Source organism: Phaethon aethereus (assembly GCF_964289735.1).
Source record: "Phaethon aethereus genome assembly, chromosome: 2".
Taxonomy (NCBI): Eukaryota; Metazoa; Chordata; class Aves; order Phaethontiformes; family Phaethontidae; genus Phaethon; species Phaethon aethereus.
In genome coordinates, this window is record NC_138582.1 from 67,237,261 (window position 1) to 67,261,115 (window position 23,855).

The 23,855-nt window shown below is 38.4% G+C and overlaps 1 protein-coding gene across 1 annotated transcript in view; it reads left to right on the forward strand.

The window, feature by feature from the left end:
• Nucleotides 1-23,855, forward strand: part of ZNF236 (zinc finger protein 236) — an 88,550-nt gene that overhangs the window by 58,965 nt on the left and 5,730 nt on the right. Inside the window, exons 22-29 of the mRNA XM_081996443.1 lie at nucleotides 246-349; nucleotides 3,889-4,254; nucleotides 5,064-5,209; nucleotides 6,447-6,690; nucleotides 7,127-7,306; nucleotides 10,184-10,374; nucleotides 12,088-12,219; nucleotides 16,445-16,642. Coding sequence (XP_081852569.1) covers nucleotides 246-349; nucleotides 3,889-4,254; nucleotides 5,064-5,209; nucleotides 6,447-6,690; nucleotides 7,127-7,306; nucleotides 10,184-10,374; nucleotides 12,088-12,219; nucleotides 16,445-16,642 — 1,561 coding nt within the window. The remainder of the gene's footprint in view (nucleotides 1-245; nucleotides 350-3,888; nucleotides 4,255-5,063; nucleotides 5,210-6,446; nucleotides 6,691-7,126; nucleotides 7,307-10,183; nucleotides 10,375-12,087; nucleotides 12,220-16,444; nucleotides 16,643-23,855) is intronic.

Sequence of the window (23,855 nt, forward strand, 5' to 3'; positions counted from 1 at the left end):
AAGTCATTATTACAGAGTTTTAGAATAAATTATTTTTTCTTGCTATAGGACTTGTATATAAAAACATGTAAAAATCAGTTTGAAAAATGGCAAATGCTTAAATCATCATCTTTACTAGTTCTGCTTAATGTAATGTTAATCAAAGTATTCAATTAATTCTAAAATTAGTAAGATACAAAGTAAGTATTTTTACAGACTGACATAAAAGTAGATATTCACATATACACGTGTTCTGGAATTACTAGGCATGTTCGTATCCATACTGGAGAGAAGCCGTATAAGTGTGAAGAATGTGGAAAGAGTTTCACTGTAAAATCCACTCTGGATTGTCATGTTAAAACGCACACAGGTCAGTAAGATTTTGAATGTCTTTGTTTAGAAACTGGTTACTTTCTTGACAGGCTGTTTTAATTAAAGATTTTGCACGCAGTGGTATGCTTCACTATGATCTGGGAGATTGCAATATGAATGGCAGCGCTAAGTGAAATTTGGTACTTACTGCATCATCAAATGAATCATATTATGATATTTTTAATAAACCATATTATTACAGCCTTCTATATCAGTAGCCTTATAAAGCAGTCATAGTCTTGGCTCATGGAAAAACTATGTATGTATCTATAATATTTTAATTTCAGATCTGCTGCAGCGTTTCAATGCTAAATGATTTTCCTGAGCAAGAGGGTGGAATTAGAGGATTTGATAAAGAATAAAAAATTATAAACGTTAATGTTTGCACTGCTAAGCAGATTGAAAGAATGTCTATATTTTTTGTGTGTACATATATACACAAAAAAATTTGAGCATTGAGCTATTTGAATTGTGCAAATTGAAAGTAAATCTAATTGCTGTAATGTTTAGTTTTTTACAGTAGTTTCTTTGTATTCCTGAGAGAGGTCTAATTTTAATTAGTAGCATTTTTCAAATTTTCAAATTTTGCATGAATTAAAAAAAAACCTCTTTAAATATTTCATACTTGTTTTCTTCTTACCATTGAACTTCTTCGTAATCCTAAACCAATCAATTTTTAAAGCTGGCTACAGTTTTGCTAAGGTGCATTATAAGCTTTTTTCAAAAATGCAAAACAAAAGAGAAAGTTTTAATGCTGTAAGATACAATTATTTTGCTTATGGAAGCTACCTTTCCAATTCAGTGTATTCACACTTTCTACTGTTGTTTAGTAAGAAATACTGCTCTGTGTTTTATACCAGATCTCTGTGTCGATGAGTATCTTGTCTCAGATAGTAGCAGATGCTAAGGGTAATAAAAAGGAGGAAGCAGGGATTTGATCATGGTCCTCCAGGTTCAAGCAGTTTGCAAGTTGTGGGGCTGTGAACTAGAGATTGTATCTTTCTCACTACCTTCAATGGAATATTTTACATTAGTTCTATGCAATTGTTTTTGCAGCTGAGAAAAACTGGGTAAAAATGAATGGCCTCCAGTACATCCAGTAGTAATAAGTTCCTTAATTCAGATTTGGTTTTCAATGTGCCATCTGATGATTTTATTCCTAAGCCTATTAGTTCTTTTGTTTGAAAAATAATGAGAAATTTTTCCCTATTTTTCTTTTTTCAAGCTTTTTATGGTTTTAGTCTTTTTAATAATATAAAACAGAGCTTTGTAGATGAGTATTTCAATATCCTTAACAGATTTTTCCAGCCTGTTGTTCATCCTCTCTTCCACAATATGTGTATTACAATTTCGACTAACTTAGGTTCTCGCTCAGGTGCTTAAAGAACTTCCTTGCTGACTCCAGCCTCGTGAAAATTGTCCATAAAATCCTACCTTTTGTTTTCAGTCTTACAACTATTTTTCTTTAATTCAGGAAAAGACTCTGTCCTTTCATCCTGTGACAGCAGTTTTTCTAAGGTCCTTTCATATAAAACCACTGTAAAACTCCAAAAATCCAGGTACAGTCTTGGCAGTGAAAATCTGGTCGTCTTCAAAGAAGTCTCATGGATTTGTGAAGTCTAATTTTCACTACAAAAGCCACATCAACTTTTCCCTGTTACAACTCATTTGATCTTGTGGTGTTTTGTTTTTTTTTTCCATTTTCTTTTATAATTGCACCAGCTTGTATTGGATGAACATAAAGTTTAACTGGTGTGCTGCCTCTGTATTTGAGCCTGGATCCCTCTTCAGAGGGCTGTTTTAATCTATAGGAATCACCTACATTGAACAGGTCATCAGTTTTATGTTGAGCCATATTTATTTTATTTTAAAAGAATAATTTAAAAACATTACAGTGTGATTGTCTGAAACTCCCCTGATAACAGTTCAGTTTGAGAAGCTACTCTGCTTCTCCCCTGTAAAAGAATGTTGCCTGGATAGAAACCTACCTGACTCTGTCTATAATAAACATTGATGCAAAGAACTAGTTTGGGGTTTTACTGTAACTTCTATTGTATCACCACCTTTCAGACCAGCAGGCTGGCTGGAAGTTTTTCTGTGGGATAAATGGTTCTTTGTCTGAACATTTAGTTCCTGTATCCTGGCATAGCATATAGTGGATAACTGAAGTCGCACGTTACTTTATTTCTGCCTTCACTGCTTTTCGAATTTCCTGTATATATAACAGTTCTTGTTAACATTTTATTTGGGTAGCCAGCAGTATGGCATAAGTGTAGATGCAATAAAACACACTTAATTTTACTATGTTTGGAAGCAATGCCAATCTGTCCATTCCTGTATGACTTTTCATCCCAATTTGTGATCATCTTCCCTCCACGTTTCCCTTGTGGTCCCTACCTCCTTGTCCATAGATAGTTTTATGTTCTAGGTCATACATCTTTCTCTATTCAGATTCCTGATATTTATACAAAAAGCCCAAGAGTGAGGTCATAATCTGATTTTAATGTTCTGCTTAAACAGGACTTCAGATGTTCAGTCTGTTCCACACTGCTTACTTTTTTGTTTTGCTAACTTTTCTTTCTCACTCTTTTTAATTTTTTTTGTATTTTTCCCCAGTGTATTTTTCCATCAAAGCTATAGAGAAGTCTTGATTTTATTCTTTAGTAAGACAGCTGTACAAAATAACATTGATTTCTTCCCCTTGCTTAGCCAGGAATCAATATCATGCTGGAAGGCCTGGGAATTTCAGGAGTTATAGTGGGTTTTCAGCTACAGTGACATGTTTTCTGCCAGATATTCACATTATGCTTTTTGTGAATTTTACAGTTGCACATAACGTTAAGGACATGAACTCTAGAGTTAGCTATTGTTATTTGTAGTACATTAAAAATTCCATCTGAGACCAAGGATTTTTTCAAATGTTATGGAATCTGAAAGGCAAGCAGGGAAAGAAGACTGTATGTGTATAGACCAGATTTCTGTCCTTCTCAGTGACATTGAGTTGGTTGGTATTTTGTTTTAGAATATTATCACACGTATAAACTTTATTCATTTCCTACTTGCAATCCATTAATACTACTCAGTATTGAGGTAAAGGCTGAAACAGAAGAATAAAGCTGCTGGAAGTAAAATGAAAGTGAGTATCTAAGTAAGGAGAAGCCAAATGCTGAAGAGGTTGAGGTGAAACTTTTAATTCTCCAGTTTTATGAGCTGTGTAGTTCAAACAACTTGATTTGTCAGGAAGGTGAGAGATGAGGAGGAGGACAGATGCATCAAGGTGACCCAATAAGATTCTGCATGAAACTATTAACAGCATATTAAGTTTTAGAAATAGGAAAAAATTAGGAAACCCTTCATTGAGATCCTTAATTCATTTGAAAAGCAGCCAAAGCTATGAAGAAAAAGGGTAGTTATTTCAAATTTATTCTGTTCAAATGAGTGAAGAATCTGTATGTTTTTTTTTTTTAATTGTTGCTACAGTGCTGTTAATTTTCAGAGGTTTTATCACTTATCTTTCTGTTTTTGAAACTTTTCCAGGCCAGAAGCTCTTCAGTTGTCATGTATGCAGTAATTCTTTTTCTACAAAAGGGAGTCTAAAAGTCCACATGCGTCTGCATACAGGAGCAAAGCCCTTTAAATGTCCACACTGTGATTTACGGTTTCGTACTTCAGGGCGCAGAAAAACCCACATACAGTGTCATTATAAACCAGAGACAAAGAAAGTTAGGAAGCCAGTTGCCCGTACTTCAGCTGAAGGACTACAACCAGTCAGTCTTCTTAATTCATCCTCAACAGACCCTAATGTTTTCATCATGAATAACTCCGTTTTGACGAGTCAATTTGATCAAAATTTACTTCAGCAAGGACTTGTGGGCCAGGCTATCCTGCCTGCTTCAGTGTCAGGTAAAGATGGATGGCTTTTTGGTGGTGGTGTTGAGGTCAAGTACTGAACTTTGCTTTCTATTAGAGTTCAGAAAATTATGCCAAACACTACTTCCAAACAGGTAAGAGTTGTACTGAATTCATGATTAGATGCACGGCGGTGACATAAATAAAAATGTATTTATTTAAGAATGAAGGGGAGAATGTATGCAGTTCACGTAAAAAGATCTCTTTGGTTCTGCTGTGGTGTTACACTGCAGAAAGCAAGAAAACACAGATAACTTTTTCCTTATATTCTGTCAAGACCTTTTGTAGACATGATCTGTTCAACTTTTGAAATTAGGAGCATTCTAATTTCAAAGATGTCTTATTTCAAATGCTGATGTGCCTTCATTTCCATCCCTGTGAGTATATATGATGAACTTTTGATACCTTCTTGAACAATGTTTGTGCTGCGCAAAAATGTGGCAGTAGCTTTCATGTGTATGTTCAGAGTCAGAGTGTACATATAATGTGAAAGTTCTGCTTGTATTTAGGCATGGCACACTCTCCAAGGAAATTTATACCAAATTTCTCCAGGTTTCCAAAACTACTCTGGAGTGATTCTTGTTTTGTAAGATGCTAGATAGTGCTTAAATAATAACAAACTTTAAATTGCATAGAATTTATGAAGCTTTGAAATAGGCAGTCATCTGCTTCAAATTATTTTTCTTAGAGTAAATAAATGTGTGTGTATTTGCATTGTTGTAATTTATAAAAATAAACAAGCTAAAAGAGGCAGTCAGTAATGATAAAGAAAAACATTATAATATGACTGTTTTCTTTGGTAGCTGGAGGTGACTTAACTGTGTCCTTGACAGATGGTAGCTTGGCCACTCTTGAAGGAATACAGTTACAACTTGCTGCTAATCTGGTTGGACAAAATGTTCAAATATCTGGAATAGATGCCACTAGTATTAACAACATAACATTACAGGTAGGTTGCTCGTGGTTTCTTGCTTTTCATTTTATAGAGTCACTTTGAGGACCAAAGGATGTTTAATGAGTGTACGTACTTGTGGAAAGATTCCCTTGAGTTAGGCGAAGCACGCAGCAATACCATGCTATATCAGTTGTACCATGTTAGAAGTTTTAGATAATAGCTGGACAGTGGTAGGTTTTTTCTGCTGGTGTATTTTAGTTTTTCAGGTTCTTTTTACACTGCTTGGATTTTGGCAGCTTGCTGTAAAATCTATATTTTTTCTTTTAATTGCAGTTTGTCTTTTCACTTTAAAAGCATTTTAGGCTAAAGGTCCCTACCCCCTCCCCCAAAAGAATCACCCTCAGAAACAAACCAACCCAAATTATTGCACAGAATGTCCTTTTCCTTAATATAAGACACCGGTGTTATTTGGCAAGTTTTTTTAATGTTTGGATTAACAACTTAAATTCCCATTGAGCTGTAAAATGAACAACAGAAAAAGGTGAGATGATTACATGTAAAAATGTATGTTTAAAAATTATTTTGATGAACTTGGTTGTGTTTGATGAATTTCACAGAACCATTGAGGTTGGAGGTGACCTGTGGAGGTCACCAGATCCAACCCTAAGGTCAGGGAAGGGTCCTCTTCAGAGTTGCATTGCATTGCTCAGAGTCTGTTTACTCAAGAAGTTTTTAGCATAAAATGAAGAAAACTGTATTTTAGTTTTGTCTCCTCCCATAAGGAGGGTGGAGGCAAAACATTGTCTCCATCTGTAAAGTGTAAAATGTCTGTTTTTAACTACTGAGAACAGATGTTTGACTGTGAACTGAGACCTTAATGCAACTGAGGAGCTGAAAAAATAGTTAATTTCTGACATCAGTCTTCTCTCTGCTCCGTGCCTTTTCACTTTCAAAGACCTGAAAACAGTGCTAAGTGTTACATACAACAGTAAGAAGTACAGAATGCCGGCATTGTGGGTACCTGGTGCCCAGCATGCTCATACGTATTGATTTCCCAAACATTTTGCTGAGGGAAGGGAGGGAAGAATCTACAGCTGAAGACTGTTTACACAGTGACTTTGGAGACTGGCTATAGACAGACACTTAAAAAATAAATTTGAGTTTAAAATGTTTAATTATAAAGTTTGAATATTTATATGCAACCCTTTGACTTCTAGATTTATGTTAAGGCTGTTCACATAACCCATACTTGTTAACTTCACATTGATCAGATTGAAAACTTGCTTTTCAGATTGATCCAAGTATTCTACAGCAGACGTTACAGCAGAGTAATTTACTTGCTCAGCAGCTAACTGGAGATCCCAGTATGGCTCCACAGAATCCCTCCCTCCAGCCAACAGAAAATGCAGTGCCAGCTAATGTGGTTATTCAGCCTTTATCAGGTCTGTCTTTGCAGCCCACAGTAACATCTTCCACTAACATGACAATAGGATCCCTATCAGAGCAAGAGTCTGTGCTGACAACCAATGCTAGTGGTAAGCAGTGTCAGTAGTTTTATTGTGCTTTGAATGTCTTCATTTTAATGATGGTATTACCCACAGGGAGAAAATCTGCTCCCCACCCCCAGATCAGCATAGAGTTCTTGTATCAGTATCTTCAGCAAATTTTACAACTTTGTTTTACCATTTTTGAAGATTATTTTTCAGAAGGTGGACTATATAATGAAAATATTGAAGAACATTTATAGTCTTTAGAAACATACAAAATCTTTGTTATGAAGATCTTAACCTGCAAAGGACTGAATTGGTTATGAAAACAATTTCTTCTTTAGGGTGCAAGTTTTAACATCTTACCTTGGCTACATCTTTAATCGCAGTTTAGAAAATGATGTCTTAATTGCTTTAAAAATTGTATCTATTATAAAGAAAGGATCTTAATGGAATTTTTTTTGTTCTACCCCCTTATATTTAGGTGCACAGGACATCTCTCAAGTCATGACTTCACAGGGTATGGTATCATCTTCAAATGGACAACATGAGATAACATTGACCATAAATAATTCCAGTTTGAGTCAAGTTCTAGCTCATGCTTCAGGTTCTGCTACTACAAGCTCATCGGGAAGTCCTCAAGAAATCACTCTTACAATATCTGGTTGGTATTTTTAATGATCTTTAATGGTACCAGATCTCCATTTTATAAGGTAGCTATGCAGTAGCATTTGAGGATATTTTCACTGTCCACAGTTTTCCTGTGGTGTATTTTTTACAGTCATTAGCTTTAAAAGCTATTTCCCAAATCTGCTTTTGAAAACCAAACACATTTGCTTTGAGGATGCATGTTAGATTGGTTCCCTATTTTATTGATAGCGTTGGTTCAACGGATATTTTTCTCGGTGGCAAAGCCCATATAACCAGTTCTTACTTCCTTGCAGTGCCTAACTTGAGGTAGTGCAGCTCCTGGGTACTACTGGGATGGGAACAAGTATGGCAGTCATTGGGAATGAGTTTACTTAATCCGATTTTGTTTAAATGCCTGTGGAACCATGTTCTAATAGATGTTGTGACCATTTTTTGAGGTATACCATTCAGTCTTTATAAAATGTAATTAATACTTCAGGTTTCTTTTGAAAAAACTTAGACCAATTTTCTTACCGACTCTAAGAGACTGATCCTGTATACATTATAAATAGCTTTCCACTTCTGCCAAAGACAATATGTATTTTCTATCATTATGTTTCTTTAACAGATCCAATACTCTATTCAGTGCTTTTCTCTCTTTTCCTTTTTTCTTTTTTCCTTATTTCTTTTCTCTTTGTATCTTTTTTTCTGTTTTTTGTAAGGTGTTTTTAAATTGCAATTTGTCTTTTCACTTTAAAAGCATTTTAGGCTAAAGGTCCCTACCCCCTCAGGTTTTTTTACGTGTCATGATAATAATAATGTCTGTGTTAAGGTGTCATGTTCCCCCACGTTTGTTTTTCCTGCTTGTTGATGGACGTTCACTCATTAAAGAAAATTGGAGTATACCTGTCCAACAACTGATACAATCTGCTTTCAGTTTCTGTATGTTCTGTGTTTGTTGACCATTCCACAAAATTAACACCATGTGAAAGTGATTTTTTTTTTTTTTCAAAAGAGGACATGTTCAATGCACTTCATTATCCATATAGTAGATCTGAAAGCAAGCAAACAAAAAAAAAATCACGTTTTAACCATTATCCTTTAGTGTGCTAGGTTTTATGCTTTCATGGAGTTGGTGCCTTGCATCTAAGCAAGATCAGTATTGGTCTAATTATTAATAAGCACGGGCATTTCACTACGTGTTGGTATCTAGGTATGCATAATCGCATCTGTATTAAAAACTTGTTGACCCTCTGCATAAAAATCTGCATGCATAGAAATGATTTCTTTATTTTGCTTGTATTTTCTACTTTTATTATTTTATGATTACTTACTTATAGTTCAAAGTATAGTAGCAGAATAATGTTGAGACATTCCTAGTTATAATAAGACTAATTTCTATTTAGGCCAAGATCTTATTCAGCATAATTCTGGAAGCAGTGATCTCAATAGTGGCTTGAGGCTGACAGCGCCAACCATCAACAGTCAGACTACGGGTGCTACATTAACTATAAGCAATGACCAGCTTCTTTCTCAGGGCACTTCTCTAAATGCTCCAGGTATGCATACGGTGATTTTTCTAATTAACAATAATAACATTTACTTAAAAAAACAGATTTTACACGAGGTAACTAAATCTGAAATGGTATAATCTTGCACATTATGGTTCAGGAACTACATGGCTTTGTGTGTTTTCTCACTAGCCTTAAATTCTTATGCCAATATAAATGAGCTTTACTCCACAGAGTAAGAAGAAAATGAAAACAAGAACACATATATAAAATTAGTACTTTGAGGCAGTTACAGAAGTATTCCTTCAATATTCCTGTAAATTGCTGGATGAAGAAATTTGATACATTTGCTGCAGACAGATGATAAAATACCCTTTATATCAAATTTGCTCTAGTATTCAAATTTTGATATTTTAAATGTGCAGATGAATTTCTGTTTAATATACACACAGTCGTGTGTGTGCGTATAGTCGTTCATGCTTCCAACCAGTGCAGCAGGTTGCGTTGGTTGCACTGGTTGGTTGCAGCAGTCTGCACTACTACAGACTTATTACTGATGTGTAAATAACTTTCTTCACTCTTATGCATTCTTAAATTTTCTGTGTCTTCCTTTTCCTTTCTTCTGTCTCCTTTCATTCTTAACTTCCTTCAGTGCTTATATACATCTGTAAAGCAAATCTGCTTTAATATCTTACTGGGGGGGGCCTACCCCAGAGTATCCTGTACAACTTGAATGTTAAGACATGCTCCTGTGTAGTGAATTAGTAAATGAAATAGTAAAATGAGACAGTTTTGTTGTAACTTCTGGCTCATCTTCTCAGGTTTTTGAGTCTTATCATAAACTGAGAGCTGTGAGACCTCTAGTCACATCTTGGAGAATCTATAATAAACTATTACACAGCTATTATAATCTCTATATTCTGTATAATCTATAAGATGTTATGAAATACCTATTAACAATTCACTGGCCTTTTTTGCTGTTATGGATTATCAACCATGTTGCAAGGATAGGATGAGAGCATTGGGTTATGGAATTTTCAAATTTTGGGTTTACTGCTCTGAGTCAAAGTATATTTCAATGAGAATTCTGAAAGTGGTCAGACTACAGAAATGTGTAAACTGAAACTTCTTCAGGTGTTTTTTTGGCAAAGAGTCATCTCCCACACACCATGTTACAAAGTTACTGCTTTGCAGTATGATGTCCATCAAGCTACATTTAGATGTAATTTTATCATCTGACTCCCTTACACTTTTTGACACATGATTAGCTGTTTAACTGATTTATTTGCTTCAAAATAGAAAGCCCTAGCAAAGGATAAATAGAAATGAAGTTCAATTAAGTTTGCAGCTAAGAGTTTATGTAACAGATTATTTCTTTTACTGTTTTGCATGTATTCCAGAACTTAATACAGCAGGTGGAACAAACCTTCCTTCAACAACACCCATATCTCAGTCTACAGTTTCTGCCCAGAATTTGGTAATGTCTTCATCAGGGGTTGCAGGAGATGGTAGTGTCACCTTGACTCTTGCTGACACTCAGGGAATGTTGTCAGGTGGTCTGGATGCAGTTACACTTAATATTACTTCACAGGTAAGAAATGCTTTTCTGAATTGACAGATAAACTAATATTACTGTCCTAGATGGTAGGAATTGGAGATTTTGCTTAGAAAATATTTTTTTCCTGTAAATACATTGTATTTGAAAATTCACTTAACTTTCCTTGTTTCTGCCCACAGTGTGTGCACACTGGCATCTAGAAGCATAAAATATTTAAACAGAAATAACAGATAAATTTTGCAGGGGTTTTTTTGTGGGGTTTTTTTTTTTTCAATGAACAGCTAGGTTCTACTGTTTCAAACACTGTTTGAGATCAATTTTTAGTGATAAACTAAACTGTGTACTTCATCATAATTCAGTAGTGTATCTTAGTATTCCTATACTTTTTATTGTTTAATCTGGTCAATTTTTCTTTTACTTCTTGTGAACATGAGAGTTGAAGAGCAGTTGTGACAGTTCCTTTCACAGCAAATAACAGGACAGAATCTAAATTAAATTGTCTTTAATAACAGGCAGCTTTATAAGACATTTTATAACAGCAGTGCTGCATGGACTGTCACCTCTCCAGTAGCTTTAGCATTAGTTTTGTTTTTATCATAATTTAAGATTTTTGTGGTATCATCAGGAGCCAAAGATATGTTGACAAATAGATTGTATAAAGCAAAGAGGAAAAAAGAAAAAAGTTAATAAATGATATTAAAAGACTACAAAGTGGAAATTTAGGGTCATTGTGTGGTTGGCATTTCAGTGTAGATTTGACATCTGAAAACCTGGGCTGTTTCTTCTACTTTCTTGGCTGAACTAGGTTTCGATTGTTTTTTACTTACTCTTTGACCCAACTTCAAATGTGTAAATGTATATAAATGAATGACTATTTGTCTAGCATATGGTGTGATTAAACCTGGTGAAGCAAAGTCTGTGAAGATGATTATATGCTTCCCTCTCTGCCGTTTTGCTCTGGGGAGGGGAAAAAAAGACTTCTTAAATAGTTCTTGTGACATGTTTGTGATTTCTGGCATCACAGAGTAACAAAGCAATATGTGGTTTCTTTCCAGACTTTGTAATAATTTAAGCAATTACATTTGTCAGTGTTGATGTTTATTAATAAGACATTATGCCTGAGTTAAGGCAGGCATTAAATAAAAAGGAAATCTTGTTTTGGGTGCTGTGCAAACACAATCTGTGTTGCAGGAATCTTGATAAATAGACAGGTAGTACATGAAGTTAGTGCATTTCCTGGGGAAATCGAAAAGTCTTTAGCAGTAATGTAGAAATAGAAGCACTGTGGTATTAGTAACTGTGTATCTTAATTAATGATTTTGTACCTTGATTTCATGTATTTTGGAAGTAGGTTTGATTGAGGTTTTTAAAAAGGGAAAATATTGTGAGAAGACTATGCAGGAAAGCAGAATAGAGGGGTTAAAGAAAGTATCAGTTGAAGAGGCAAAGACAAGGGAAGGCTGAGACATTCAGCAACTGATGCAAGACTGGGAAAAATTAATCAGACCTGAATCTCTACTCTTACAGACTTCCAGGTGTTGGCAAATTTAAATTGGTAGGCTTAAAATGGAAAGAGAAAAGGAGAGAAAATGGGAGTATTTGTTCAGATAGGATTCTGGAATGGGCTTTTTCAAGGATATTAAAGAAGTAGTTTTGAGGTATAAAAATAATTGACATGACTACAGTTAGCTGTTCAAATTTAGTTATTGTACCTTTTTTTTTTTTTGTTTCTCCCCTCTTTGACAGGGTCAGCAGTTCCCTGCTATACTCACAGATTCCAGTCTCGCTAGCCAAAGTGGGTCAGGCTCACAACAAGTCATACTGGTGAGCCATACACCCCATTCAGCATCTGCAAACTCTGATGAAATAACGTATCAGGTAGATACAATATTTTTCTGTATCTTTTGTGGGTAAAGGGCATTATTTAATCAAAATTCTGGAATGATTCCTCTATCTCCTGAAGCAGGAAGGCTGATGTCATTCCCAAATAAGAGTATCGGGAAAAGGTTCATTACGACTTCCTAGTCACCCAGATTCTGTTTTAAGTTTTTTGATTTAAAAACACATTTTCATATACAAAAAAGAAATGCAATTAATAATGCATTTCTTTCTACAAATTACATAACCATGCTTTCAATAGAGACTGCTCCAAAAATTTCCAAGTAAGCTTGTAATTAGATAACAAAAATAGACAAAAGTTGAGAGCTGTGGAAAAAAAATAGCACCTGTACTACACCTATTCCTTTCTCTTTTTGTAACCAAATTGCTTTAATAGTGGAGCAACATAAAGTCTTTTCAGCTGCTTATGTATTTGAATTTCAAGAGAAACTTTTACATATGTAATATAGTATTAATATTAGAAAAAGTAGTTCAGACTTCTCTTGTTGAAGGTAAAATGAATGTTTTCAACCAACCTGGTAATGCAAGCTCTAAAATAGGAAAAATGGGAGAGGCAGATGGTGACCCACAGCCATGTGAAGAAGTGGTGGACTGGATTGGCAAGATATGGGCAAGAGAAACCTCAAAAAATAGGAAGGAGCTAACCGGAGAGTGTCTACCTCAAGCATATATATATGAATAAAAGTGCTGAGACAACTGATAGCAGAAACTTCAACACTCGTCTTGGGAAAAATTGTCACAACTGGGTGCCTCTCTGACAGCATGAGGAACAAACAGGAGTTAGAGGTCTGCATGCAGATACAGGGCTGCGATCTCATTGGAAGCAAAGAGAGAAGGTGCTACAGCTCATACAGCTGAAGCACTGCCATGGCTGGATTCAGGATCTTTAGGAAGGACAGGCTGGCAAGAACAGCAGCAGGAATGCATAGAGCTCTGCCCAGATGGTGAGCCAAATGAGACCTTATGGTTAAGGATTGGCATGCAGACCAACGGGGATGACACTGTCATGAATACTAGCCATCTGCTACAGATCACCTGATCAGGAAGACCTAGAAGATGGGGCTTTCATCTTGGTCTTAGGATGCCTGGTTGACCCTTCTTGAGTAGAGGAGTTGGACTAGATGATCTCAAGAGATGCTTTCCAACCTAAGTGAAACTGTGATTTTCAGTCCCTGATCCACATGGGTTACTTCAGCCTGCCTAAGATCTGCTGGAAGAACAAGCAGGACACAAGGAATATAGGAGATTTCTGGAGTGCATTGATGATAACTTCCTGATACAGATGACTGAGGAGCCAGCAAGTGGAGGTGTTCTTGGCCTGATAATTGCAAACAAGGAAGAACTGATTTGGAATGTGAAGGTCAGGGACATCCTTTGTTGTAGTGACCATGAGATGGTGGAGCTCAGGATCCTGAGGAAAGGCAGTAAGGCAAATAGCAGGATGACAACCCTGGTCATCAGGAGAGCAGACTTTGGTCTGTTCAGGGATCTGCTTGGAATAATCTTATGGTAAGCAGACCTGGAAAGAAGGAGGACCAGGAGAGCTGGTTGGTTTTAAATGTTGTCCTCCTCCAAGCTCAAAAATTGTCAGTCTCAATGTGTAGGAAGCCAAAGGTGACAGGAGGCCAGCATGGAGGAACAAGGAGCTCCTGACAAAACAATTTAAAAAAGAAGCACACATAAGTGGAAGCAGGATCAGGTGACCTTGAAGGATTACAGAGATGCTGTTCAAGGAGGCAGGGATCAGTTTAGGAAACCCAAAGCCCACCTGGAGTTGACTCTGAAAGGGACATAAAGTGTAACAAGGTTTTACGGGTATATCAGCAGCAAAAGGAAGATCAATTGTCCTGCTACTGATGGGCACAGAGGACCTGGTGACAGAAGATTTGAAAAAGGCTGATGTACTTAGTGTCTCTTTGTGCTTCATTTTTACTGGTAAGATTTGTCTTCTGCGTTCCCAGATCACCAAGGTCAGTGGGAAAGGGTGGAGTAGTGGATACTTACCCTAGCAGAGGAGAATCGTACAAAAATCCACTGGTGATGGGATACACTCATGAGTGCTAAAAGAGCTGGCTGATGTTGTCATGAGACCATTGCCTATTATCTTTGAAAGGTCATGGCGATCAGGAGAAGTTCCTGAGGACTGAGAAAAAGCAAAAGTTATCCTGCATTCAAGAAGGGCAGGTTGGAGAATCTGGGCAAGTACAGGTCAGTCACCCTCACCTCAATCCCTGGGAAGGTGATAGGGCAAATAATCCTGGAAATCATTTCCACACACATGAAGGATAAGAAGCAGAGATTTATAGAGGGGAGAACATGCCTAACTGACCTGAGAGCCTCCCACAATGAGATGACTGGCTTGGTGGGTGAGGGGAGCAGTGGATATGGTTTGTCTTGACTTTAGTAAGGCTTTTGATGTTGTCTCCCATAACCTCCTCATAGACAAGCTGATGAAGTATGGGCTAGATAAGTGGAACAGTGAGGTGGATTGAAAACTGGCTGAACTGCTGGGCATGAAAGGATGGTGATCCATGGAACAAAGTCCATCTCAAGGCCAGTCATTAGTGGTGTTCCCCTGTGTACAAATGCTGAGGCTAGTATTAATGCTCTTCATTAGTTATGTGCATGGTAGAACAGAGTGCATGTTTGTCAGGTTTACGGGTGATAGAAAACTGGAAGGAGTGGTTGACAGGCTGAATGGGTGTGCTGCCATGCAGAGGGACCTTGACAGGCTGGAGAATTGGGCCAACACAAACGTCATGAAGATCAGCAAAGGGAATTGCAAAGTTCTGCCCCTGAAGAATAACCCAATGGACTAGTACGGGCACTGAGGGCAGCAGGAAAGCAGTTTTTCAAAGGGGGATCATAGGTACTGGTGGGCAATTAATTGACCCTGAGCCAGCAATGTGGCAAAGGTGGCCAGCAGCATGCTGGGATGCGTTAAGAAGAGTGTTTGCAGCTGGTCAGGAGGGTTGATCCACCCGTCAATACCAGAGAGAACACATAATCTAGAGTGCTGTGTCCAGTCCTGGGCCCCCCAGTACAAAAGAGACATGGATATACATGAGTAAAGGTAATGGAGGGCTGAAAAGAGAGCAGGCTCTGGATAGGGGGGTTGTTATTAATATGCATAAATACCTGATGGGAGGGAGTGAAGCAGATGGAGATAGGCTGTTTGCAGTGATACCCAGTGAAAGAACAAGGGGCAAGGGGCACAATTTAAAATAATTCCATCTGAACACAAAGAAACCCTGTTTCACTGTGAGGGTGCTTGAACCCTGGGAGAGGTTGTCCAGAGAGGTTGTGAGTCTCCGTCCTTGGTGATATTCAAAACATGTCCATGGCCCTGAGACGCTGGACTGGATGATCTCAAGCCCTTCCTTCCAACTTGAGCTTTTCTGTGTTTCTAGTAACATCTTATGCATACGATTTTACATTTGCATATGCTTATGAGTGTGAGTTCTTAACAATGTTAGTGTTCAACTGCTCTGGGAAGGCTGATGTTTTAAAATTGAACGTGAATATATTTTCTTACTCTTATGAATTTAAAACTAGATTTTGTATCTTTGAATATATATGCTTTCATAAATCAGGGTGCCATTTCCTAAGGCTTACTATAATACCACTTGCCAAACACCCCTCATTGATTAAAACAAAACAAAAATGTAGCACAACCCCATAGATATTCTGCCAACTTGTCATTGTGTTTCAATACTTCTGGAACTTTGTGTTGGTAGCTCAGAGCTTTACTGCCTTATGAAAATAGAGTCCCCAGTGAAGAAATTAAACAAATAGAAAATATTCTTCTCTGTAAAATCAAAGATACTTTCTTTTGTGTCTGAAATGTTTTTGCTTGTGAATTTTGTTCATGGAGAAATGTGAGAATCAGATGAGATGCTCAGGAATATAAAACTGAATATAGGAAAATATTGATACAAACATATTCTACTTATAATGCATAAATGAATTTGATCATAGTTACTATAATCTTTCTGTTTCCTTAAAACACATATATATGTCATTCTTAAGAGCAATGAAATGCAAGTTCATATTTACATTCAACATATTTATTTTCTTTGTGTTGGTAAGTTGCTTGCAAGTACTCTCCAAAAATTGATCACACTGAGATAGATTTTGAAAAATAAACCAGTGTTGTGGATGTGCCTATGAAATTATTTGACACTGTTTTTGTAAATTGTTGTAGGTGACAGAGGTTTCTCCTAATGTGACTAAAAGCAGTCAAGCAGAAAAAGAAGGTCGCGTGCACCAGTGTTTTGAGTGTAGTCAAACCTTTTCTTCAGCCACTATGTTGATGCACCATAGTAAAGAGGTTCATGGCAAGGAAAGAATACATGTTTGCCATATGTGCAGTAAAGCCTTTAAGCGGGCAACACATCTCAAGGTATTTGGTAATAACGGTTGTTCTGTTAACTCATTCTTTTATTTTGGAATTTTTACGATGTTAATGAAAGGTACCTATTATCCATTTACCTTTCCTTTCCTTTTACAGTGTGAGGTGTGTGCATCTGAGAGAGGGTCATAAATAATAATGTATACACAGATAGAGAACTGTTTCCTGGAGCATGGAGAGGATTTTAATGCATATACCAACTACAGAATGAAAAATATGAATGCCTGTCATGCAAATAATAGTGCCAGAAAAAGATTTCACTTACTTTATTTCCTTATGTATGTCATCTCTGCTAATCCTGATTTCCAGATAAGCTTTTGGAATAATAGGAAGCTATCTGCTTTGCACTCTATCACTTGATTTTCAGATGCTCTGTCTTGTGAGTACAAGTGACCTCTGCAGAGGAAGCATTTATTTTAAAACACCTTTATATTATTTCTGTTGTCTAGTGATATTTTCTATGTAGTTTTCTCTAGGTTATGAACAACCTGATATTTTCAAGTATTTTCAAAAAAATTAGTGGTGTGTTTAAGTTTTTAATTAGATTATAGTGTGTTCCTGTTGGGAATATTAGGGTGTACTACGCAAGTGTTATGTCCAGGCCAGTATCTGTTATCTCAGAGATACTAAAAAGCAGTGATTTGAAGAAGTGCTTTACAAAGAGAGCAAGCATATAATATAACTTGCCCAGAATTTTGCCAGCTTCCCAGAATTTATAGTAAGAAATTTCTGGAACCAGAGGCAATGTATTTATATTAAGTAGCTCTTAGGAGAGCTTTTCAATAGATTTCCTTTCACTTCAGTATCATATTTTTAGGAAATATACCCTGTTTGTGAAGTTTACCCCCTTCGAGTGATCATGTGTGTCAACCAGACTATTGGTCCTTGGGGAAACTCAAAAGATGTTGTGTTGTGAAACTGTTAAACTCTGGTTTAGGAGAAATTTTCCAGAAAAAAAAAATGCAGTGTTGATGCTTGTATTCCTTAAGTAACGATAACAAAACCCAAATATCAGTCTGTCTTCAATTTGTTTTCTTAGAACTTGCTGATTCATAATTAAACCTTGACTTCTAGTATATATTGGGCCCGAGTTAAAGATATGATGAGGAACATTCCTGCCCTGGTATGGCCCTTGGATTGATAGCCATTTTTGCTTTTTCATGTAGGCAGCAATGAAGTTGCAATAAGAAGTCCAAGGGTGATCAAAAGAGACTTGAGGGCCTTGAGATGACTGGTTAAGGGATCAAGAACACAAGCAGTGTTCTCTATCCTTCTGGCTGCAGGGAATGATGAGGGAAGAAACAGGATGAGCCAGCAGATCATTACCTTGTTCCAAGACTGGTGTCACTTGCAAAATTTTTGGGTTTTTGATCATGGGTCAGTCTACATGACACCAGGCCTGCTGGCAACAGGCAGGATCCACCTGTCTCAAAGGGGGAAAAGGATCTTTGCACAGGAGTTAGCAAGGCTCATTAAAAGAGCTTTGAAATAGATTTAAAGGGGGAAAGGGATGAAACCAGGCTCACTAGAGATACGCCTGAGGGTGGCATACCAGTGTTTGAGGGACAGTGTGCTATCAAGGTCCTTTGGTTTGCTTCACGATGTGCTGAGTACATTGGAGCACATTTGAAATGTCTCTGTACTAATGTACCCAGCACGCTAGCCATTTCAGTGGAGGCAGGGGAAGGAGATCTACATGGTGGCAAAGACACAAACGTTGATTTGTTAGAAACCACAGAAGCTCCTCAGAACAGTCACACAGGAATTAGGCTTTCTCTTCCAAAAAGGGTGGCAGGATCAATAGCCTGAAGTGCACCTACACCAATGCACGCAGTGTGGGCAGCAAACAGGAGGAGCTGGAAGCCATTGTGCAGCTGGAAAAATATGATAGAGTTGCAATCACGGAAACATGGTGGGATGACTCACATAACTGGAGGGCTGCAGTGGATGGCTATAAACTCTTCAGAAGGGATAGGCAACGGACAGGCGGTGGATAGCTTTGTATGTTAGGGAGTGTTTTGATTGTCTGGAGCTTAATGATGGTGACAATAGGGTTGAGTGTTCATGATAAGAATCAGGGGGAAGGCCAACAAGGCAGATACCATGATGGGAGACTCTTATGGGCCACCCAACCGGGATGAAGAGACAGACAGAATATTCTGTAAGCAGCCGGGAGAAGTCTTGTAATTACTAGCCCTTGTTCTCATGGGGGACTTCAAGTTCCCAGATGCCTGCTGGAAATACAACACAGCAGAGAGGAAACAGTCCAGGAGGTTCCTGGAGTGTGTGGCAGATAATTTCCTGACACAGCTACTGAGGGAGCCAACTAGGGAAGATGCCTTGCCGGACCTGTTGTTTGTGAACAGAGAAGCACTTGTGGTTGATGTGATGGTTGGAGGCTTAGTCTTGGGCATAGCAATCATGAAATGATAGTTTTTGATTCTTGGAGAAGTAAGGAGGAGGGGGGCAGCAGAACTGCTACCTGGGACTTCCTGAGGGCAGACTTTGGCTTGTTTAGAGGCCTGGTTGACATAGTCCCTTTGGAGACAGCCCTGAAGGGCAAAGGAGTCCAGGAAGGCTGGACATTCTTCAAGAAGGAAATCTTAAAGATGCAGGAACAGGCTGTCCCCATGTGCCAAAAGACGAGCTGGTGAGGAAGATGACCAGCCTGGTGGAACAGACAGTTTTGGCTGGAACTCAAGGAAAAAAAAAGTTTATGACCTTTGGAATTCCAGAGGCAGGCAACTTGGGAGAACTACAAAGATGTCATGAGGTTATGCAGGCAGAAAATCAGAAAGATCGAAGCCTAACTAGAAGTTAGTCTGGCTACTGTGGTAAAAGACAATAGAAATTTTTTTCTATAAATACATCAACAACAAAAGAAGGGCTAAAGAGCATCTCCATCCTTTATTGGATGTGGGGGGGAACATAGTGACAAAGGCTGAGGGAAAGGCTGAGGTACTTAATGCCGCCTTTGCCTCAGTCTTAAACAGCAAGACCAGTTGTTCTCCGGGTACCCAGCCCCCTGAGCTGAAAGACAGGGATGGGGAGCAGAATGAAGCCCCCATAATCCAAGGGGAAATGATTAGTGACCTGCTACACCACTTAGACACACACAAGTCTAAGGGGCCAGATGGGATCCACTCAAGGGTACTGAGGCAGCTGGGGAAGTACTCACCAAGCCACTTTCCATCACTTATCAGCAGTCCTGGCTACCTGTGGAGGTCCTAGTTGGCTGGACGTAAGCAAATGTGGCACCCATCTACAAGAAGGACTGGAGGGAGGATCCAGGGAACTACAGGCCTGTCAGTCTGACTTTGGTGTTGGGGAAGGTTATGGAACAGATCATCTTGAGTGCCATCATGTGGCACGTACAGGACAACCAAGTAATCAGGCCCAGTCAGCATAGGCTTATGAAAGACAGGTCCTGCTTGACCAGCTTCTTCTGTGACAAGATGACCCATTTAGTGAATGAGGGAAAGGCTGTGGATGTTGTTTACCTGGACTTTAGTACAGCCTTTGACACTATGTCCCACAGTGTTCTCCTGGAGAAACTGGCTCCTCATGGCTTGGACGGGTGTACTCTGCTGAGTAAAGAAACTGGGTGGATGACTGGGCCCAAAGAGTTGTGGTGAATGGAGTTAAAGCCAGTTGGTGGCCAGTCACAAATGGTGTTCCCAGGGCTCAGTATTGGGGCCAGTTGTGTTTGATACCTTTATCAGTGACCTGGACGAAGGGATCAAGTGCACCTTCAGTAAGCTTGCAGATGGCACCAAGTTGGGTGGGAGTGTTGATCTGCTGGAGGGTAGAAAGACTCTACAGAGGGATCCAGACAGGCTGGATCAATGGACTGAGGCCAATTGTATGACGTTCAACAACGCCAAGTGTCGGGTCCTGCTCTTGGGTCATAACAACCTCATGCAGCGCTACAGGCTTGGGGAGGAGTGGCTGCAAAGCTGACCAGTGGAAAAAGACCTGGGGGTGCTGGTTGACAGCCGGCTGAATATGAGCCGACAGTGTGCCCAGGTGGCCAAGGTGGCCAACAGCATCCTGGCCTGTATCAGAAATAGTGTGGCCAGCAGGAGTAGGGAAGTGATCGTGCCCCTGTACTCGGCACTGGTGAGGCCGCAGCTTGAATCCTGTGTTCATTTTTGGGCCCCTCACTACAAGAAGGACATTGAGGTGCTGGAGCGTGTCCAGAGAAGGGCAACGAAGCTGGTGAGGGGTCTGGAGCACAAGTCTTATGAGGAGTGTCTGAGGGAACTGGGGTTGTTCAATCTGGAGAAGCGGAGGCTGAGGGGATACCTTATTGCTCTCTACAACTGCCTGAAAGGGAGTTGTGGCGATGAGGGTGTTGGTCTCTTCTCCCAACTAACTAGTGATAAGACGAGAGGAAATGGCCTCAAGTTGCGCCAGGGGAGGTTTAGGTTGGGTATTAGGAAAAAATTCTTCACCAGAAAGGGTGTCAAGCATTGGAACAGGCTGCCCCGGGAGGTGGTTGGGTCACCATCCCTGGAGGTATTTAAAAGATATGTAGACGTGGTGCTGAGGGACATGGTTTAGTGGTGCACTTGGCAGTGCTGGGTTTACAGTTGGACTCAATGATCATAAGGGTCTTTTCCAGCCTAAATGATTCTATGATTGTATGAACTTCCTCTGCAAAAGAGATCTGAAAAAAATCTGCTGTTCAACTCAGATCAGGAACAACATGGACAAAAACCTGCTTGCTAGATGAAGCTTGGGTGATGATAGAAAAACATACTTGAAAGTTGACTTTTTGAGTGGGTACTTTGTGACGTGAAAGACAGCCTTATTTGCTTTATTTGGGATGCTTCTTAAACTACGGCATTATACCAGGAAACCCTTCCTGCTCAGTGCAGTGGACCATTTTCAACCTTCAGATCCAAAGACATCAGCATTTGCAAAAGATCACATTTTGTTAGTTCCTAAGAAAGGAGGATAATGTTGCATGTATATGTAAAAATTGGAGAGTGAACCTCACCAGATGATGAGGAAATTTCAGCAGTTTCTTTTCCCATATATATATACAGACATACACAAACCAGCAGGGTGACCAGCTGAGTTTTTGGAACACTTCATCAAAAATGTGGCAGAAGTTTGCAGTTTGATACAGCTGATCCCGTGGAAGTACTATGACCCTTTTTTGACCAGCGTAAACAGTTTGATCTTTATCAGTCCAACTAGTGGCTATGAAAGCTGATAAATCTTATTTCAGGAGGGTTTTCTCTGTATCCTGTACAAACCCAATCCAGGATTTCTGATGATGAAAGTCAAAAGGAATCTCCAGATCACCGTTTTTCACTTTTGGTGAGGAGGAGCAGAGGATGTTTTAAACAAAGACAGTTCCATTTACTACTTGTCAGTCATGTCCGAAAACAAATTCCACCTCTTCATCAAACTCTTTTCTTCATTAAGATATTCCAGAACACCATCTGTGAGCAGCCTTTAACAGGAAGTTAAAGATAAATGAAACCATGGGTTTTGGCGTAGGGTTTTGGGAAGGGTTCCGTGCTCTCACTCAAGGCCTTCATTTTGTACTGACCACTGCCAGACTTCAAGCTTTCCAGAAACACCCGGTAGGAGTTAAGGGTGCCAATGTTTAAATTGCAGTATTTAACTGTATTTTTTTTTTTCCAAAGCCATCAGTTCCAGCAATCTCACAATTTTGCACAAGAAAAGCTGCTTTAGATATTACGTACGAACACCTCTGCCACCCACCCCACCCCGGTGTCAAAAACTTTCAGTGCAGTGTCTTCGGTTCCCCTTCTGATGTTGGCAGCTGTCCTGATTTTACAGCTTCAGAGAAGAGAATCTTAAGACATGTGCCATAGTTAAACTGTCCAATTCCATATCATTAGTGGAAATACATGCAAGGTGACTGTAAATAGTAAATAAAGCACGGACATCATTCTAAGATGAAAATAGAATGAGGTTGTGATCTTATTAAAACAATGGCATGAAACCAACTTTTTGATTGCCTTACTTTCAGAGGCAGTTACAATGCATGTTTCAAGATAAGTGGGGCAGAAGAATTTCATATTAGTGTATGAGTCGGAGGGTAAAGGGCCCTTTTAAAGAAGGTTTCCTATTCTTATTTCCTAATTAGATAATGCTTGTTTGGGACCCCAAGATAATTCCTATCTGATAAATATGAGAATTGCACAAACTTGTAAAACATGGTATGAACAATCGAAGAAATACTTAGTATGTGTATGAAGTACTTGTATTTCAGAGCATTTTATTCCCAGGAACTATTTTCAAAAGCAGGTATTTTACAGGAAAAGCATAAGGGATTGGCAGATCAGTGGAACAGAATTGCGTCATAGATTGTTTCTTCAGAGAAAGGTGATAGAGAAATTTTTGTGGCAGCTAGCTGGATGCTCTCCTGTTTGCTTTCAATTAGAAAAGGGGGTGAGGGGATTTTGGGGTGCTTTTTTTTTTTTTATGGTGGACAGAAAGAAGCAGCCAGTTTCAGGTACTTTTTCTGGAGTCAGTCATAGCCTGCTTCTACCCTTTCACTGCTTCAGGAGGTAATGAACAAGATAAAAGCAAAAGATTTTCTTCATCTCCAACTAAGCTGTGGTTTATGAATCTCCTGTGATTTTCTGAGAAGACCTTTTCTTATTTCCCTATAATACTATATTATTATAATTACTATGATAATATTCTTCCCTGTAGCTGTCTCATGATTTTTTAGTGAAAACAAATTCTGCAGAGACAATTTACTTCAGTTCATGGAGTGAGCATACATATGAAGAAGGCTCATTGTTTAGATGTAGTAAAGACTAATTAGTAGTCTTTAGTCTGTAATGAATAAGCTAGAGAAAAATACCCACACACATTTTAGAAACTGGACAAGTACAGTACTGTTTCACATACAATTCTTGATTAAATTTTTTTAATTCAATATCTTTGTATTTGCTTTCTTTTGTACTCTGAATTGTATCTTGGTATTAGTAGAGAGATTTAAATCAAAAAGTTAATGAATAACATAAGATACTCCTTTAAATTTGAAAAACTTCTGGGCCCAGAAACAGTGAATTAAAAACACTGAAGTCAGGACTGTTATTAATGCTTCTTGATAAAGATAAAACATGTCATACCCTCATTCTACTTTCTTACCTGTAAGGATGTTAGTGATTTTTTTTTTTTTTTTTTTAATTAAGAGTTCATTGTGAAGTGG